The sequence below is a fragment of the Egretta garzetta genome, unplaced genomic scaffold (genome assembly GCF_000687185.1).
Source record: "Egretta garzetta isolate BGI_Z169 unplaced genomic scaffold, ASM68718v1 scaffold326, whole genome shotgun sequence".
Taxonomy (NCBI): Eukaryota; Metazoa; Chordata; class Aves; order Pelecaniformes; family Ardeidae; genus Egretta; species Egretta garzetta.
Window position 1 is genome coordinate 960,082 of NW_009260026.1, and position 20,002 is coordinate 980,083.

At 41.2% G+C, this 20,002-nt stretch overlaps 3 protein-coding genes across 10 annotated transcripts in view; 1 reads left to right on the top strand and 2 right to left on the bottom strand.

Annotated features, from left to right (window-relative positions):
- CEP70 (centrosomal protein 70) overlaps positions 1–1,704 on the bottom strand; it is a 13,770-nt gene extending 12,066 nt beyond the window's left edge. For 6 of the 7 annotated variants that reach the window (XM_035896337.1, XM_035896339.1, XM_035896336.1 and 3 more), the window contains exon 1: positions 539–1,704. In XM_035896337.1, coding sequence (XP_035752230.1) covers positions 539–625 — 87 coding nt within the window. In that variant the 5' untranslated portion in view covers positions 626–1,704. The remainder of the gene's footprint in view (positions 1–538) is intronic. The other variant, XM_035896340.1, reaches the window with a different exon arrangement.
- A 30-nt stretch (positions 1,705–1,734) lies between these two features.
- FAIM (Fas apoptotic inhibitory molecule) lies at positions 1,735–7,305 on the top strand. 2 transcript variants are annotated; one of them, XR_004842290.1, is made up of 5 exons: positions 1,735–2,667; positions 3,041–3,269; positions 4,747–4,796; positions 6,256–6,459; positions 6,950–7,305. XR_004842290.1 is itself a non-coding variant. In XM_009640852.2 (4 exons), exons 1-4 carry the CDS (start codon positions 2,497–2,499, stop codon positions 6,403–6,405), a joined length of 600 nt encoding a protein of 199 aa, XP_009639147.2. In that variant the 5' UTR covers positions 1,735–2,496; the 3' UTR covers positions 6,406–7,305. The 2 variants fall into 2 exon arrangements, 1 of the variants encoding a protein (XP_009639147.2); XM_009640852.2 differs by having other exon boundaries at positions 6,256–7,305.
- Positions 7,306–7,515: 210 nt separating this feature from the next.
- PARP9 (poly(ADP-ribose) polymerase family member 9) lies at positions 7,516–19,970 on the bottom strand. Its single transcript, XM_035896335.1, is given in 11 exon segments — positions 7,516–9,360; positions 10,615–10,665; positions 10,668–10,755; positions 11,534–11,682; positions 12,482–12,850; positions 13,303–13,378; positions 14,602–14,820; positions 14,900–15,127; positions 16,827–17,659; positions 19,609–19,648; positions 19,894–19,970. Coding segments are annotated over 9 exon segments (2,313 nt in total). The 5' UTR covers positions 17,652–17,659; positions 19,609–19,648; positions 19,894–19,970; the 3' UTR covers positions 7,516–9,052.
- Positions 19,971–20,002: the final 32 nt, after the last annotated feature.

Consider the following 20,002-nt stretch of genomic DNA (forward strand, 5'->3'; position numbering starts at 1 on the left):
CTCGCGGGGCACGGAGGAGGGATTTGGAAAGGTGGCTGTCGGGACTAAATTTAAAAAAAAAAACCAAAAAAAAACCCCAACCCTTTTTGCTGGCAAAAAACGTGGGTGGTGGGGAGAAAGTTGCCGTCTCTGGAGTTCCTATACGTCCCGGCGCGCCATCCCCCGCTGCCTGCTCCCAGGCCTGGATTAGGTGGATGCAGAGCGCTAATCCTATCCAAGTTTTAAAAACAAGTCCTAATGTATAAAGAAGTAAATCTCATTTGGGGCTGCTGACGTGATTAGCAGGAAGTGCAGCGAAATGAGGCGGTCGACGGCTTCCCCTTCGGACGCTGATGCTATCGACTGCCCTTCAAAAACATCGGGCTGGCCTAGAGTTTGGGTTCAGCTGGGTTTTGATTAAAAGAAAAAACGTGTATTACCACGTTACCATGGCTTGGTTTGTTGTTTTTGTTTTGTTTTTTTAAATAATATATATATAGATAAGAATTTGCGTGTTCTGGGATGTTTCCTAACCCTTTCATCATCGATCCGAAATTACCTGTGAAAATTCGCGCGGGAGGGTTGCGTGCTGCCGGGGGTGAAGCAGTCCCGGTGGGTAGGCCGTAGGTGCCACCTCTTCTGGCATTTCTTTTTGTGCCCGAGGCCACCCCTGGTGTCGATGAGCTGGCGGGGCCAAGCCCGGGTCTGTCCTGAGCCCCCCGCGCCCGCTCCTGCGAGGAGAAGGGGAAGGGAGAGACACCCTGCCAGACTTCCACCCCGTGCCGGGGGCGTGAGCCTTCACGGGAATCAACCCATGGCTTTAGGAACAACCAAAACCACCTCCTCAGCGTTTATTAGGTGGTGTAGAGTGCTCTCCACTGCAAGTATTAAATCCTTAGGGTCTTTAAAATGGTTTCACTGTTTTTAAAACTTATTTTTCAGTTTCGGAACAGAAATGTGTGTAATTACCGACGACCACGGCCAGCGATGCGGCATTGTACTTGACCATGTCTTAAAACAGAAGCTTAAGACAGAGTGAAGGAGGTTTAATTTTTAATTGCGCACTCCTCTAGTATGCTGAAGAGAGACCCGAGAGCTTACAACTTTACTGCTGATTCATTTTTCACTGAAAACTACAATTTGTCAAAAATGCACTTATTTGCACTTACTTAAATTATGCTTACTGATATGCACAGACAGTGCAGATAGCTCTTAACAGATTAATTTGTTTAGTGAAAGTAACACAAATAAGTCGGCAGTGTTGTAAAACATGGTCACGGTCTAAAGAACCTAAGTAAGAAACAAGGGATTTGTTTGTGGCTCACATTCATGACCGAATTGCCAGGTCAAATTGCTAATGCCATTGTTGAAAACGACTCCGGTGGTTTAGAAAAAGGAGGAGGTTGAAATTGTCGCCTGTGCTATTTCGCTTTCCCTGAGGTGGCCGCGGTCCCGGGTTCGGTACGGTTTGTGACTGAGATGGGCAGCTCTGGGTCTGGTCCCCACTTCGGTCAAGTTGTCCATTTCTAAACTTTTGCTCGCAAATTCGGCAAACCGTTTTCCCGTGAAATAGCTGGCAAAGTTACGATGTGCTAATTCAGTTAGGATAAACTGCACTTATTAATGCTGTAGTAGGACACTTAACGTTTGCCTTTCTGCCTAAGAGGAAAAATTATGTTTGCGTTTCGTCATGTATATGGCAGTGCGTGATAGTTCGTGACACTTTTAAAAATGTCCTTTGTCTTAAATGGAGAACACTGGGAAAATTTAGGCCTCAACACTTCTGTGCTGCTATTCTGCTTTTCTTTTCTTCTTGCTGCTAATTGGATTAAAAGCCATTTTGGTTACTATGGCATCCCGTGAGGAGATTACTGTCTGTGAAGATGAAGTAAGGTAAAAAATCAGCACTGTGGTACGGGCAGATTTGGAAAGATATCCCCAGTTCCAGTGGTCACTTATGACTCTGTCTAAGCTTCAAAAATGACCTAAATGAAAGGATGTCTTGCCAGATCTCCTCTCCTGTGGGTGTTTGTGTGCGCAGTTGCATTTCTGAATGCTGTAGGCAACGTTTATGAGAAAGATTACAGCCAAATCTGTTAAAACAGGTAATAGCTAAACTGGACATCCTGACCATATTTTTCAAGTTTAAAAGGCTAAAAGACTTTGTCAGAGACCAGTCAAAATGCCTGTATTTTAACACCTGGCAAGAAATCGCAGAACTGTCCAGGAGCATCTGACTTCTAAGTGTAATTTTGTAACCATCCTGTCACCTGAACTGGAAGCTTTAGAGGTTAGATGGATCTATATGTCTTCGTATGGTGTTTGTCAAAGTGAGCCTGTTTAACTGTCTGCTTATATTTTGTGGTATTTTGTCATATTTGAGTGTTTGAAAAACAGGAAAATATAAGCAGTTCTGTGAGCTTATTCTTTCAAGTCTCCTTTTTCATTTGTAAAAAGCGGCTTGCCCTGAAGCAGTGAAGCTTTGAGCTATCGAAATCTGTTAATTTAACACTTTCAATGACGATTAATTTACTTTGTTGGTGTTTCCATAGGTCTCGGTACAGCCACTTAGAGAAGATGACAGATTTGGTGGCTGTTTGGGAAGTAGCTTTAAGTGATGGTGTTCACAAGATTGAATTTGAACACGGGACCACTTCAGGAAAGCGTGTTGTCTATGTTGATGGAAAGGTGACATTGCTATACGTGCTCAAAATTCACTGTGATACAGATTATATAAGTGCACTTCCATGCAACAGGCATCAGAACAAACAAAAGACTGATAAGTGCGAGTGAGGTATTTTCAGTTGGTTAACTTTGCCTAATTTAATGAACTGCATCATTCTTTTTGTTTCGGTTACAGTGAAGGTGTGAGTATTCATGAAGTGCTTTGCTGTCTTTGGGCAGAGGCACTCTAGACATACAAAATACCGTGTATTCGTTCATTCTGAAATAATAGTTAAGTACCAAGCTGTTTCCCGAGTTCTAGTTCAGGGGGTTTTTATGCTAATACATGTGTTCAGGTTTATCAATTAATACCCATTGTCTTTGTTCTATTCTACAGGAAGAAATAAGAAAAGAATGGATGTTTAAATTAGTGGGTAAAGAAACATTCACTGTTGGAGCAGCCAAAACAAAAGCTACTATTAACATCGATGCAGTCAGTGGCTTTGCATATGAATATACTTTGGAGATTGATGGAAAGAGCCTCAAGAAGTACATGGAGAACAGGTCAAAAACAACCAATACTTGGGTACTAAGCCTGGGTGGCACGGACTATAGAGTTGTTCTAGGTAAGTAGACGTGGCGTGACTTCATGTTGCTGCCTTTGGACACCCTTGTATACATTTAATAACTGGTAATTAAGAGAAAGCACAGTTCAGTGGCTAGCACTGTTGCAGCATAAAATACCGAGTGGTCTGGAAGTTTGGAATCAGATGCCAAGGTCTGAAAAAAACCCAATGGTCTTGTTACGTGCGTGTGAGCTTGCTGTCCGTGTTCTGTTCTACAGCAGCACGGTCTGGGTTTACAAAAAGAAAAAGGTTGGAAGGAATCGTGGCTTCTGTAGCCCTAGGGCTGCCAGAGCAAGGCAATTTTCCAGGTGAAGCATGTTATAGAAGTGGTGTCTGCGATGTGATCGAGCCTGCTGCATGTGTAAGTTTGTTAACCAGGTAACGAGGCTTTCCTTCCAAAAATCATAAGCCAAAGTCAAGGAGTCTTGAACTGAAGAAGTGGGACAATGTTATTCTATGTTCTTGGTAGATTAATCGGCGTCCCTTTTTCTGCATCACTTCTTAACTACAAATTTAATCTAAACACTTCAGATGATGTTTCTTCACTTTCTTAATAGCAAGGCAATACATTTCTTCTCTTCCGCCCCCCTTTCCCAAACACATTACAAGCAGGTGGGAGGAAGGGATCCCCTGGGGAATTCGTCAGTGGCATCTAGTGGGAAAAATTCCACTTAGGCATTGCCGTATGGTTAGACCTGAAGACAAGAGATCTTGGGCTATGGTTGCTTCTTAAGCCTCAGGACAGAATGAACAGCCCTAAGATGAACGGGCAGGAAAGAAAGACAATTTTAATGCCAGGAACAGATTAGTCTCCTCACAGACTTTTAATCCCTATGCTTACTTAAAAGGGAAGCGGTGTGCAGCTCTCCACTGGTGTCCTGTGGATGGCAGCATCAGTAACATGAATTCTAGAGCAAAGTAATTTAAGGAGGATGTGCTGGGAGAAGTAAAAGAATATTCTGTTTCAAATGAAAAAAATCTAAGATTCATATTTAAAGTGGTACTTGGGTTTTCAAGGAGATTTTTAAGAGTACAAACAGCTTGCTGGAAGTTAAATAATGCTACTTTTGAATTCAACTGACCTGGAAAAAGTGTTACATCTTCATTGAAACAGCACTCAAATAATTAGTAGAAATTACTTCATTTTTCTGTCTTCAAGATTTTCAGTTTAAGAATGACTTTCGGTTTAGCATCTTTGGCAATATTCAGAACAACCCAGTGTTAATAACCAGGGCTAGGGAGAGGTAAAAATGTGTGTTCATAGCAAAAGTTGTTTGCCCATTGATGACAGGGCCTCCCATCTCTCCAGTAGAAGAACAAACCCTCTAGCCCAGGTACTATGGCTAGTTAGGAACTTCTTTTGGGAATTGACAGTAAGATTCAACAGTAAGTTTTAAAAATTCCTAGATCTTCTTGTCTGTAGGGGGTGGGGGGGAACCTTGTTCTTCCTACTTTTTGTTTTCTTTTTCCTTCACAGAAAAGGACACCATGGATGTGTGGTGCAACGGTCAAAAAATGGAAACAGCGGTACGTGATCATTTCCAAAGGCTTTTCACAGGCTGTGGCTAGGTAACCAAAGCTTAGCAAAAGAAGCCACAGAGGGGCACGCTACCTGGCTTTACGGCAGGGTACGAGCGTACGCCTAGGCAGCCAGCATGCCATTAGTCTGTTCCGAGTGCCCTTCACTCCATTTTACAACTGACAGTATTTCAGTCAGGATGCCAAACGTCTGTCGATTTAAGGATAAACAGTGCTTTAGTTTACACTTTTTAGACAAGCAAAATAAACCTTCTGGGTCAGCTGTCCAGGGTTTTTAGGAAGAAAACTTTCCAGGAAGTGGGAGGGACTTGAGTTTGATGCAGAGTATAGAGCCACCTCATCCCAGCCTGCCTGTGTTAGTGGTGACTGAAAGTTGAAGACGTGTAGTCTGTTAGGACTCACAATTTTTTTCTATCTAGAGATGGTACCTAGCACTTGGGGCTTAAGAGTCTCATTGGAACAAATCAAATCTTTCTATCACACCTGAATTAATTTTTAGAGTGGGTTGACAGCTAGAAGGCTTAAATCTATTTGGTGTCTTTCTATATTATGATGGCTTTCAATATGCATACTGCGTAGGCTTCCCCACCCTTGAAGGGCGTGCTTTCTCACCAGAGAGTTGTCACTGCGATTACTACTGCCACAAGTAATCGCCTGGACGAGTACCAATTGTAAAATCAACAGTTTTGCTGTAGTTGAGAGCAGGATAAAGAGAAACCAAATGTTTCTTCAGTAATCTGTGGAAGGAACATCCTCTCCCAGTGCATCAGCATGTCTGCTCTTGATGGTTCTCAGCTTTTTCTGTAATGTAATAAATGCACCAGGAGATATTCTTGCACGCTACGAGTACAGGTTTAGTTGCCAAACCGTGCTTGCATTAGAGTGGCACACAGATGTTTCTACTTTCCCAAAGATACTGACAGAAACACAGCCCTGTGTGGCAAAATCTGTAACAGGAAATTGCATAACTGCAGCAGGAGCTGTGTATCCAAAATACACGACTGTGATGCTCAGTTCAGGGATTGATTTGTTCTGCTGTAGCAGGCACCAGGAAATCCTTCCCATTTTACTGCCACTTCAGCGCAGGTTTGTGTGGCGCTTACTGGCTGTACTGCGCAGCTCGGAAGGAAACTGTATTTCCTATTTTTGCTTCACTGACGTGGATCAACAATACTAATTCGCAAACTCCAACTTCACCATTTCTGACTATGTGAAGTTTTGATTGCCATCTCATACCCACCAGTCTTTAACTGGACGCCTTGACAAAGCCCTGTCTGAGGTTCTGCAGCTTTGTTGGGCGTTTGCGCTGTGGTTGTCAAGGTACCTACGGCGGCTTCATTGCGGGAACGGCCAGGGATCTTGGCTTTGGAAACAGTCTGATGCGCTCAAGCTTTTATTTTACTAAAATAGCACGTGTCTGGTTTTATTCTTGTCTCCTTTCTCCCAGGGTGAATTTGTAGAAGATGGGACTGAAACTCACTTCAGTGTTGGTGACCACAGCTGTTGCATTAAGGCTGTCAGTAGTGGAAGACGAAAGGAAGGAATTATTCATACCCTTATTGTGGATGACAGAGAAATCCCAGAGGCTGTGGAGTAGCCTCTAGTGAACTGATTGCTGTAGGACCAAGATCAGGAATTTTCAATTACTGTGGTAATTATTTTAATATGTACTACTTGGTACATCTAGTTTGTGCTGGGTTTATTTTCTAGTTTCTGTATATGAAATTATTCTTTCTGAGGACCAGATGAAAATAATTCTATACAACCTCTTACATTACCAGTTTTTAAAAAACTATATATACATGTAGAATATATATTATATCACAAAGTGCAGAGAGCACAGGCGAACTTTAGCAATTATATACTAGAAAAAAAAATCTCGCTATAATAAAATGCAAAATGAATGTTCAGTAAGACTGAATCCTTATAAACTGCGGGTATATGTGGAGGGAGGAGCATGTGCTGTTAAAATTTTCTCAGTAATTATTTTTTCTATTAAACTGACTACCAATGTTTTTCAGATGCAATTAAGAAGAGTTACAAAGTTAATAAAAAGGTTATTAATGAAATACATTGTTACTAGTACTTGTGTAACAGTATTAAAATAATACTGCACTATGAAAACTGTTCTTTATTCCAAGTAGGAGAAAAGATGTTATGCTGTGCCAAAAAAAAAGTATTTGCGTTTTTTCAAAAATGAAACCAGAAAAAAAAATAATTCCTGCTATGAAACTCCTTCAAAAAATGAAACCTCTTGAAGCAAGCTGAACTAAGAGCTTATTCTTGTTCAACGCTGCCTAACGAACCTTAAATATACAGCTGTGTGTTTCCCTGTCAGTAACGTGTGAATTAAGAAACATGAGGAAAAACGGGACAGAAAATAGAGGAGAAGAATTGGTTGCTTAAATGGAACAGTTAAAACAGAAATGGACTAATTCTGTTCTCAAACTTCCAGCATGCTACCTAAAAGCAAATTTGGGATTTCTGTGGAAACAAGGTGTGTGGGTGTGTGTGGGTGTGTGTGTGTGTCTTCCTTTTACCATTACAGGCTCACATGCTACAAAAGCTACCCTTTTGCAACAATGTAGACATAGCTAATCTTTAAAAGAATTTAAAAACAAAAAAGTGATTATATTAATTGAATCATAGAATCGTTGAGGTTGGAAAAGACCTTTAAGGTCATCAAGTCCAACCGTTAACCTAAGCCTGCCATCCCACCACTAAACCATGGCCTTAAGCACCTCATCTGCCTGAGTTTGTTTTGCAATGGTTCAAAAAAATTTTCCGTTTGCAACCTCACTTAGAGATCAGAATTAGACTTCTATAACAATTCCTTTTGGACTTGTGAGTGGTTTCTAGCAAGTGTGACTGCTGTCTTGAGAGTTGGAGGTGCAGTACGAATGTGCTGGGATTCATTAACAAATGATTTTGAAAAGTCTTATTAAACGCTAATTTCATCTGCGTTTCAGGGTTCAGACTGCTCTCCATTAGCACAGTGCTTTACACATGGATGAAATGCTTTTCATATGGCAGTGTTGCTTCATAATAGTTTTATCCGAGCCTTTATTCTCCCCATATAATTACAGTTTTAATCATAGATGACTCTTCAGTCTAGAAGCAGGCGCGATATTGACAGATGAGCCTTTATTTCTGTATTCCAGCACTGTTGTGAGCTGTTCGGGTGTTCAGTTAGGGCTGTAACTGGTGGTTTTACATCCTTCAGATTGGACAAATCTGGTAGTAGCTTTTAGTTTGGGGCAATAGATGTGTTTTAAACCCTGCTAACATCAGGCACAGTTTCAGGCTTTAATACAGAAAGTTTCAAAGTACCTGACAGCTGGACTGAATCCCCTTTTACATTGAAAGGAGTAAAATAGGTCTTGGGCTTTTCCATTTACTGGCTTCAGGTCACCACAGAAGCAACGTGGGGATATCTAGCTACAAGGTTGACACTGCAGTCTTTAAAAGATATCGATCAAGGTAGATTAATTGAAGAGCAGTTCCAAGCTGTAGCTTGAACCTGTTCTCAACTATTTTGTAGCCTTTCAAAGAGATTGAACACCACTGAGAAATCTGTAGCTCAAATACAGTCCAAATCACCTTCTTAAGACTATGGAAAAATAACAGGTTAGCTGTCAGCGTCATTCATGCTTTTTATTTTGAATACATGTATCTACAATGCTCGCAATCTCTTAACTAATAAAAACTGTAACGGCAACTATTGCTAGAAGTCATGAAGTATTGCCTCACGTTTGTCATAGCTACGTATATTTAATAGCGTGTCCCTAAGTGGGAGACAGCTTTCACCTGACACATAGACCTGTTTAAGTAAAAAGAGAATTTAAGAATCAAAGGCACAACCAAGACCTCCTGGGTTTCTCTAATATATGCAGTATCTCAGATTAAGAAAATATAACGGACGAATGACAACCTGTGCAAACATCAGGTGTACAGTCACATGCTCAGAACGCTTTTAAGGCATAAAGTAAATGACCAGATAAATGTTGAACTGTATTTTCTGATGCTTTCCCTTCCATTTCCATTCACAGGTCATTTTGTTCTAATCTCCTTAAGGTTTTGACTTAACTTTTTTTGTTCCCAGATATTTCAGAGCACTTTGCATGAAGCAGTTTGATAACAGCATATTACCAGGTAGACCATCCTCTTAAAAATCTAAGTACTGAGCGGGTCTTCACAACAGCTACAGTTCTGGTTAGTTCTTACTCAGGATGCTCCTGGTTTCCTCAGAGGGCTGTGTACCTCTCTGTCACTTGGGAACAAGTCAACAAATATTGTGGAAGGGCCCCAACACTGTTGAAAATTACAAAGGTGTCAGGATTGTTTACATCATCTACTAAGCTGTCATATACCTTCGTGGCATCCCCCTGCACTGCTGGTGGCATAATGTGAGACGCCTTGCCTTCAGTGTATAAGCCTGTTAATACCTCAGCCTCAAACACATATATTTTACAGTCCATTTCCCATGCATCTTTACCCTTGATTAGGCTTTTCGGGTTCCTTTTAAAGTAGATGCCAGCTCCATATTTTTGTTCTGGAAAAAGAAAGAAAAATTTTCAGAAGAAAAAAATAAAAGCCTTTAACAACTGTTTTTTGGGGGGTGGTAGTACTAAGAGAGTGCTTCTTGACTCTAGTGTCACGTTTTATGTTATCTCGCACCGCGTGCCATCCTTTTGGAAGTAAATCTGCATTCAGTGGCTCTGATGCTAGCACTGACTTCCCATTGACATCACAGGCAGTAACAGCTGATGGCCATCCCAGCTGAATGCTAGCCAGTGATGACTGTTTGGATTTAGCTGTTAATCCAGTGATAGAAACATCAAGGTATAATGTATTTATATAAACACTTCTGCGATCACGTTCTAGGGACTGATACGCACCACAGAAGGTAAGTTTTTAATAATGCAATTACTAAAATGCAAAAAAAGCTTTGGGATTTATAAGGAGCATGCTGCATAAAAATGGTATTGCAGTATCATGGAAAAGTGCAAAGAAATGAAATTACACCATCATGCTATTTATTATTTTGAAAGTGTGAAAATGCGCCACGTACACTGCATGGATAAGGAAAGGCAAATCTCTACTTTTTGAACAGTTTATTGCCCGAAATCCCAATTCTGCATTTGACAAGCAAAATACCACACCCTTCACCTATTGCAGGATGAGGTGCCAAATGTTTACGCTTTCCATTTCTGAAAACATTTATCTGCTAAGGCTATGACAATATTTCACAGACACCACAACGTTCTTCCCGAGCGTACTCCAGTTGGAGGGGTGGTCTGCCCGGTCTCTGACAGCACCCGATTTGCACGGGGCGTTAGGCTAGGTGACCTTCAGAAGCACCTTCCAGCCTCAATTATTCTGCGATTCCTCTGAACGTGTTTTAAAGCATTGAGCTGCTGAACGCGTGTTTGCAGCAAGTACCTAAGGATGTTGACGTTCTTTGAAGAATGATGCAACAAAATAAAACTTGGGCATGGCATTATGTGTATATCAACAGTTGACCTGTCAACAGTGTCTGGGCTAGGCTAGAATCCAGACATGGCATTATGTGTATATCAACAGTTCTGTCAACAGTGTCTGGGCTAGGCTAGAATCCAGGCTTATCCTCCCAGAGCCTTACTGACTACTGTATCAGGAAGGAAAAACAGGCAAAACTTGCCATTGATAAAAAAGTAAGCTCATATGACTCTAAATGCAGGTAAGAATGCCTTTTTTTCTGATTTTAATCAACTTTAGTAGTCGGTCACTGTTCATTTTGATTAAAGATGCCAAAGCAAGTTATTACCTGTTGGTGGAGAATACATCCTGTGAAATCCAGTTTGGCACACCGCCTGTGGGTTATTTTGGCAGTATCTTTTTTTTCTTCCATTTTTTTTTTCATTTCTTGGAATGCAGCATATAGAAGAGTATTACGTATCTTTTCAATCTGTAACATAAATAATAAAAGTAATTTAACTGAGCTATGACCGATCCTCAGTCCAGCACCGTTTTAAATTCTGACATAGCTTTTGTGTTGAGCCTCAACAAAGTCTTTAGTTCTGCAGACCAAACGGTGCTTGCTTTCATCGGGTTGGTATTTGCTACCATTTCAATGTTAAATACCTTTCTCGTACGAAAGGCAGTTCGGCATCTGGCAGCCTGGTTTCCTGTTACTACTAGGCACACAAATCCCTGTTTACAAACTTCCGTATTTCTCTGTGGTGCACAGCCTCATCCTCTGCCCATTCCGTAAAGCACTGATAGCCAAGCAAGATCCCAGCTGCAGCACACCACTAATCAGATCATAACTGTGACAAATTCAGTTGCTAATTTTTAGTGTCAAGCTCACAAGAAGAAAAGAGAGACACTGCCTTAGTGTCCTGCAATACTGTACTCCTCCTAACGCAGCAATCTCGTATTTCTCTGGAGTCCTATAAAGGAACATTTGAAGCATGAAATACGAGACAGGATATAGGGTACAGTTAAAAGGGCTCCTCAGAATTTAACCACACTTTTTGAGTGATTATTTGCATTATCTTTAAAATACTTTTTATTACATCTATAATAGACTACATCTATTTTAAGGATGAGGCTGAATTGATCTTAATTTTTAAGCGCCATATATTGAAATAGTTCATCTGATATTGTTTAAGCATATGTTAAACATGTTAGTTGAAATATATCAGCTGAGATTTAGTTTTTCCACAAATACCTGTCCTCTTTACCTTGAGAACATGAAGCCCAGCTTTTTTAAACTGTTTCTGCCTTTCCTTAAACTCCTGAAGGTATGATTCCACCAGTGAAATCTGGATGTGCTTAGCAGTGTGTGTCCTCTGAAGGTCTCCTTCTGAAAGCTGACCTGCTTCTGGTTGGCCTGGATACAAATGAGGGAGTAAAATTTTCATGTAATATCTGAAGCAAAGGCAAGGAGGAGGGATCCAATACTTTAGTTTGGTAGTTTAGTTAAGAGCAGAGAATGTTAAATATTCTCCAGAGTAATGCCAGAGGCTAATACTGAGAGGGACTGAAATACATATATTAATTTATTCATTTTTTTCTAGATTTATTAAAGAACCCAGAGAGAGAGAAAATCACAGAAAAGCAATATATCTTCTCCATTACATCTCTCCACAGCCCAACTTTCAAATACTGTTATCAATATTGAATGACTATACAAACACGAGGAAAAATGGATCACTCGGTAGCTTTTTGTAATGCCACTAGCTCTATCCACCATTAGTGGAAGCCAGGGGCCCTGCAGAACAAGTCCATTGGCGGGTCCTGCAACAGTGGTCCAGCTGCAGCTAGCAGAAGAGCTCAGCAAAGGTATGCGTTAATTAAAGTGTAAGTTTTGTAAGCCTCCAGTGGCCAGGCTTTAAAGTGAAGCTGTCCTGGAGGAAGCCAACCCATCACAGCTGGGCAACGATGGGCAGCCCCTGTGTAAACTGTGCCCTACTGGGAATATTGCCAAGCAAGTAACCAGAGCTAATAAATGCTTTTTCAGGGGCTCGTATAATAGTACAGTAATACCGGTAATTAAAGCAATGCTCAGTATGTGCGTGAAGTGAATGCACGTCTGTCCACTCTCAGCAATACATAGGTATCTGTTGCTTCATACATGACCTTATTTAGGCACTTATTTACTTAATTAGTCACTTATTTTCTTTACATACACATTAAGTACAGCAGTTCCTCTTGCTTGTCTGTAGTCTTCTTTTGCATACGAAGCAGTAATTTTTCAGTTGCGAGCACTGCATCAATCACAGCATCAGGGGGCCCCTGAAATTCCAGTTTTGCGTTTCCACCTCGCACTTCTTCTGATATACGTACACTAGGATGCTGCTCTTGAGATAGTGCTGCAAGCTCGTTTTTACCAAGGCAAAAAATGTAGTTGCTTTCAATAACAGCACGGTGACGTTCATGAATTTTTACCACAGTTTGGATCCACGATTCTGCTCCTTCTAATGCTGTTTGTGTTTTCCCTTTAAGTTCAACAGCTGCTTCATTATTTGCAATCTCTTTTACGCTTTGACTGCCTGACTCTGTAAGAAAGATGATTTTTTTTTTTTTATACAGATGCGTTGAAAGAGTGAAGAGCTTTCAAGTGCTGTCACAAATTCCTATATGTAATCCAAGATGTACAGTGCAAGAAACACACTATTCTTCCAATATGCTCAAAACCCAAGAGACTAGATACCAGGAGATAAGGCTTCCAGGAAAAAAAACCAAAAATCCCATATGCAGAATTTATTTGCCTTCCACTAAATGACTTCCAACAAGTTAGGCACTGGGATGATTTGTTACGTTTGAAAATCCTATAAGGTACTGCCCAGTTCCATTCCTATTAATGTAAAAATGCAAAACGCTGACACAGTTTTGCCTCTCCCTTTCCCCAAGACACATACACAAACACTATTTTTAAAGGAATGCAATTCCAGATTCTCAAATCTGGAGTGCTCATTTACTTGAAATGCCCCTTCTGTTCATTACTTACTCAAATCATCACTTCTGTTGTAACACTGCTTTTTTTCCAGTTTGCATGCTGCTGAAGAAAATTTTCTCTGGAAAACCTTGAAAGAGAAAAGTTTAGGAGCAATTTGCAATCTCTGTTGTCAAATATGCGATTTGTCTCCTCAAAACTCTGTTAGATAAGCAGTTTACAGCTGTAGTTACGCCCCTCCCCCCAAATTCCAAAACTGTTAACAGCTGACATTTGTCAGTTTTTCCCAAAATGTTATTCCTGACAATACCAAATGCCTTCCTCTTCTATGTCTCCTAAGGTAAGACACCTTACACGCTGAACAGCGCCTTTGCCAACTCCTTGTGGCTGTGGCATATCCAGAATCCATGGAACCACAATAGATAAGGCGTTCATTACTTGCAGTTTAATGCTGATGAATCCTTACTCAGTTTTAAACCCCAGACTATTCCCCTGATTTACCCCAAAGTTCCGCTTCATGATCACACATGGAAAGCCTCTGAGAAGTGCTACTCTGCTAGGCAGTGGATTTGGCATGTGGCAAATTGCCTTTCCTTCATTTTTTCAGCAAAAAGAGTTTCCGCTGTGCCCTGATTATCAAGGGATTAGGTGATGAGTGCATAGCTGTGACACAGCTTCCTCTAGAGTTTATGGGACTGTTACAGAACATGGATCTGATCTTAGAATCATAGAGTGGTTTGGGTTGGAAGGGACCTTAAAGATCATCTTGTTCCAACCCTCTTCCCCTTCCTGTTAAAAGAATGGATGGGTGAAGTTAAACGGAAACAAAAGCAAACTCTGTACTTTTATAATAGATGGCTACCTAAATAGTTGTGTATTAATCACATTGGCCAAATATTCAAAACGTGGAAAATGGCACACTGCAGTTGAAATTATCCAGTGTCTGTTTGCAACCCTTCTGTCACGTTAGGTCCTATAATGTGTTGATAAGTGTTTTGCCCTGGGAACTTCATACAAAAAAAATAGTCCAAGAAATTTCCTGAGGAGGAATAAGCTTATCCCCTAGTGAGTTAAAAGCAGACTCTTTCTAATAAATTCACTGATAAGTCATAGGAATTCTAGAGCTCCCTCCCCTAGCTATCAGACCACAGGGTGACGACTTCAGCTTAAGTGAAGAGAAAATAAAGTTTTGTAAAGATTAATAACATCTGTTAATGAGACAAATAGTTCTATAAAGGGACCTGCCACTCACAAATTCGATAAGTAGTATGGAATTCAGATTATCTTAATTTGTAGGGAATATTTTTACAGATTAGGGGTTTCCTTATTGGTAGTTAACAACAAATTCGTTACCTGATAGGCATCGTAGTCATCTGGGCAACAGACAAACTGCACCTCTATCTTCTTCTCAGGGTAAGCCCTGGCAAAATCTAAAACCGCTTCAGTCATGATCTCTGCCACCAGATCAACAGACAGCTTTAACGACCAAATCCCGCTTGCTGGAAAAGAAATTGAGGGAGACTCCCGGTTCTGAAAGCAATTCAGGCATCTTGTCACTGCAGCTTTTAATGCCTGCAGGAAAAACAAGCAGTTTAGTCCTCACATCACTCAACAAGAAAATCAATTAAAATCCAATCTAACTGATCATCACCTCACACAGTAACACCTTGTGGCAGTATTGCGGCCATACAATGTGCAGTACAAACTCACAGGGCAGATTATACCCTTTTGTTACTATGACTTCTGTGTAAGATGAAGGATGTTTAAAACGAGCCTGAAGTTCATCCTGAAGAGCTGAACCCAGTTTTTGCAGCAGTCCTCTTGACGCTGGATAGTAAGGCTCGCCATTTACAGACACAGAATTAACAACAGCTGTAGTCTGGAAGAAAAGAGTGCAAAGTTTCAGTGTACTTCAAGTTTACTATTTGCAAGCTTTACTACTATGGAGAGCATTCCTTCTAGGAACAATTCCTTAAAAAAAGCCTGACTGCAGCAGATCAGCTGTTTGGAATGTTCTCTTTCTACTACCAAGGGCAGTGCCAGAGTACATAGAATCACAGAATCGTAGCATCGTTTAGGTTGGAAAAGACCTTTAAGGTCATCAAGTCCAACCATTAACCTATCACTGCCATTCTACCACTAAACCATGTCCCTAAGCACCTCATCTGCCTATCTTCCTCCAGGGATGGGGACTCGACCACTTCCCTGGGCAGCCTGTTCCAGTGCTTGACAACCTTTTCGGTGAAGAAATTTTTCCTAATGTCCAACCTAAACCTCACCTAGTGCAACTTGAGGCCATTTCCTCTGTCCCTAGAAGGTACATCAAAGGATGCACCTTCTAGGGGCAGTAAATGCATACTTTTTTTTCAGAAGCCAACTGCATGCGTAAGACCCATTCAAGTCATCACAATGTATTCAACAGAATTATTACTGCACCTATAGAAGTGACCCATACGCGCCTCATCAAATGCAATTCTGCAGCCAATTATCAATGAGCAGCAGAGAACTATGGCTATGTCTGTTATCCCAGCCCACACAGATGCTCCCCACGTCAGGGTAGCAAGCACTCGTCCCCAAACTAGCAGGGTCAGCGCATACAGGGGAACTGCAAAGCTATGGTTGCTTCCAATTCCCAGTGGAAATGGCAGATTCCTGTAGCAGGTCTTCTGTATTTCAAATTAAAAATGTAAAATGGAAAACGCTTGTTTACAGAATGCTGATAACAGCAGTAATTATTCTAACTTTAATTGTTGAAGATAATCTAAAGATGTAAGACTTTGGAGCATATTTTCCTCATAGTCTTGAAGGCATGTGGTATCTTTCAGTGCTGTAGAAATGGTTGATAAAATTCCCCATGTCGTCAACTTTGTGATCCTTTGCTCTCACCTCACAGAATGAACTTCCTATTCAGTTGAGATATTTCTTTAAAATAAAAGTTATGATTTTTTTTAAGATACAGTATTTGCTGAAAGCAAATGCCATTCCTGTGATGTTGCTTCCAGTCTAAGATTACTACGACTAAGCTCATACATTTTGCATCAGATTTTCTAGCTAAAAAAGTTAAATGAATCAATTTAAATGATGCACTGTTTAAATATAACATGCACATCATCTGTACGAATTATCTTCAGCTTTTTCAGTGTTTGCAGAATAACTCCGGTAGCGACACCAATGAGAACATCAATTACAGGAAAAAAAGCAAGGCAAAAAATAAGAGTAGACTTCTAGGGAATGCATGATAAAATGTGAACTCCCATGATGTTATAATAAGAAGAGAAACATTAACATAGGGATATATTATTATCATTATTAATCATCCAAGCTTTAGCTGCTTCTTATTATCCCAAACCAGCATGTTAAGAAATACAAATCTTGTAATGTTTAAAACCCATTTAGAAAAAAACCCCAAAAACCAAACCAACTCCTTGATGCTATAATTTATTTAGCATTTGTAAATTCTCATTGGGATGAGCAGATAACTATTTAGTGGACCAATACGTGTTTTGAACTCTTGGGCTCCAAACCCTGCCAAGACTTGAAGGCAACTCCATGTTCAACATCTTATGGGACAGACTTACCTTCTGCTCTTCAATGAGTCCTCTTACGATGAACAAGCGAATGCCTTCATGTTTGATGAAAGCTGAAGAATAACTTGGTGAAGCTGAAAGAGTTTCCTGAAGTGAACTGGTATCACCCAGAAACTTTTCACATGCCGCCTTCATTTCTGCAACTGTAGGCTTATGAATGTTCACCAGGCGGATCTCCCTGAGATGGCTCGATGGACTTGCCTCAACGAATTCCTTTATAGCCATTACAATCACTTGAGCACATAAACTGAGTGGGAAGCCAAAAACACCTGAACTCACTGCTGGGATAGCCACAGAACTTATAGTTTTTCCTGGAGCACTAACGTATTCCAGAACATTCCTAATAGCTTCCTGAAGTAGGTCACAACATTTTTCCTTTTCATGAATGGTCCACCTTGGACCAACTGCATGAATAATTTCCTTACAAGGAAGCTTCCCTCCACCTGTCACTGCTATTTTGCCAGTTTTGAGTTTTCCATACTTTTGAATATGAAGATTGCTTTGCTCTTGTATTTCTGGTCCTCCAGCATTCACAAGGGCTAAAGCAAGGCCTCCTGCGTGATCTAGATATTCATTGGCTGCATTCACCAAAGCATCGACCTTGTGTCTTGTGAGATCATCCTCACAAACACAAATGTCAATTCCCTGCTTTAGGTTTTTCCTGTATACCTCACCAGTGCATTTTGCACTTTTGAAGGCCAATGTACAAGCAAACTTTTCAAAAATGAGATTACGTAGACAGTCCTCTCTTCTCTTAAGAACTTCATAGGTGTCTTTATTGATGGAGATCATCAAGCTGTCCTCATCCATTACCATGCTTGGCCCTAGGATACAGAATAATATAAAGTGAAATCCAAGATACTACTGTCAAAACATTGCTTTTTGTATCGAAGTGTGGTTTATAGCTCTCAATTTTATCCTACTGTCATTACTTACCTTTTTCATAGGCTTAGAAAGCCCAACTAAGCAAAGAAACCAAGGCCTTGAGTGCTGTTCATTATTTTGTTCAAATTAACCTCCCCATCTAGTAGCTCCTTTCCCATCTTTCCTCAAGACCTTCTCTTTCCTTCCAATGCCTCATGAATCACAGCAGTGTGAGTTTCAGGAAAGTTCAAGAGCACTCTGTCAGTTTAACACATTTGGATACAGTCAGCATTGTGCTCTCTGCTGTTTCCTGCAAGCCTGTGAGTACTTTCAGTTTCATCTTTTCAATCAACAACCAGATCCCTTCTTGTAAATGAACACAGGATGACATGGGAGTGGCCAGCTGCTGATCAGTGTCCTCAGAGAGAGCGCACACCCTCCTCTGAAGGAGTCCGTCTTCAAGATTATCTTCTCGAGAGCTGGCAGATGTCAGACCTGGTGAAATCTGCCCTAAGCCCCCAAACAGCCTGCTCAGAGTCCTCTCAGCAGAGGGATTACCAGCATATAGCTTGTAGGTCCCTTGGGCAAACACCTTTTCCTTAGAAATGGACTTTCCCTATTCTTCCTCCAAAGGCACTAAAAGATGACAACAACAATATCGCTGAGCCTGTGGTGACTTGAGGGTTTGGGTTTGCCTTACTGTTTACCTGAGGAGGAAGCTTGGTTGGGATGCATCTCCTCCTGCTACTCGTTCTTCTCTCTCTCTCTTTCCTACTGTTTATTCTCCCCACCTTTAGGCTGACACAACCATTGCCAGGGACATATTCTTAAATGACTTAATGACGTAATCTGAATTTTAAAAAAACAAACAACACCACAAAACTTAATTTGATATAGAGCACCAACCTCAAAGACTGATGCAGCGGCACAACTGAAAGGACTTAGAATAAATGGCAAGAAGGAGGAAAAAGGAGCAGACAAGTATGAGAGGAACGTCTTTGAAACAGATACTGTTACAGGGCTTTCCTAACTGGCTGCAGTGCCACTGTGACACTGTGCTGCATTTGGCACTAAAACTCCAGCTGAGAAAGCAAATGTGAAAAGCCACGCCATAATCAGGGCTTCAAAATGCTTGCAAAAGCAGAAAACACCACTTCTCCCCCTCTGAGCTTGTTCTGCCAGGAGGGCTGAAGCCTGCCTCTGCCCTCTCCAGGGCATTCTTAGCATTTTATTACTGATTTCCAGCAAGGTCCAAGGGCGAGTACCGCAGACCTTTGCAGAGTCAGTGACCCACAGCCACCCCGGCAGCGGAACACTTGCCAATACATTCATTTAACTGTGCCACAGAGATCTTATGCTGAGCTTTGCCTTTAATCCTGTGGCTCTTCTCTGGTCTGCACTTAAAGCCCATAAGCAAGTTCTTTCTTGTAAGGAACTTTGGAATTCAGAAGCACTTTTTAAACCACTTTTTTTTAGGGTACAAAAATAATGGTAAAGAGTGAGGCAGTTTTTATATTATCACTATGGCTATACAGCCCTCTCCTGGCAGATGTCAGGAGTACTATGTGCTGTAGTTATGTTAATCAGTGTAAATGAATTGTACGAGCTTAATCAAACTTTCCTCTGGGGTATGCTACTTGCTTGTAAAAAGAGTCTAATGTTTTGCACTCGTAAGGTATACGCAATGATTCATCACGACAATTTTGAGCTCTCACTGTTAAAATAGAAAGGCAAGCCTGCTGAAGTAATCAATAATAATGTTGATTCATAACCCTCTCCAATTCATACATTTCAGGTTGCTTTTGGCTATCCCACGTGTATCAATGTGTTCCAGCTTGCTGGCTGTAGCTGGCAACTTTCTACTTAAACACCGGAACACGCTTTGCAGATGGCTAAATGAGAGGCTTACCTAAATCACAATTCTCTGTCGAGATCTCCGGACAGTAACTCTGTCGTAAAAAAACAAGAGAAAATGCACGTTACTGCCAGATGGGCTGCGTTCCGACAGGAGCAGTCCTGCTGCAAACGAAAAAGCAGCAGCACCATATTTGCAAAAATTTGTATGAAGTTTTCTAACATTTAAAATGCTACCCAGAGCTGAAATTTCCGCGACCAGCCCGCTGCGGGTGAAGTCACCCACCGCTGCCCCTAGCTCCAGCTGACCCGCGGGTGCTGAGCAGCCGGGAAAATTCACCTCATCCCGAGCGCCAGGCCAGCGAACGACGCTTCCCGCCCCCTCACCCCCAGGGCCTACGGCGCGTTGGTGCGGGGCGCCTTGAGCCCCGGAGAGCCCAGCCCGGCCC

Bases quoted from the DNA above. Each gene is read 5' to 3' on its own strand.
- FAIM (XM_009640852.2), top strand. From the start codon at position 2,497: ATGACGATTAATTTACTTTGTTGGTGTTTCCATAGGTCTCGGTACAGC. The intron at 3,270-4,746 runs GTAAGTAGACGT...TTTCCTTCACAG, and splicing joins GGACTATAGAGTTGTTCTAG to AAAAGGACACCATGGATGTG. The intron at 4,797-6,255 runs GTACGTGATCAT...CCTTTCTCCCAG, and splicing joins GTCAAAAAATGGAAACAGCG to GGTGAATTTGTAGAAGATGG.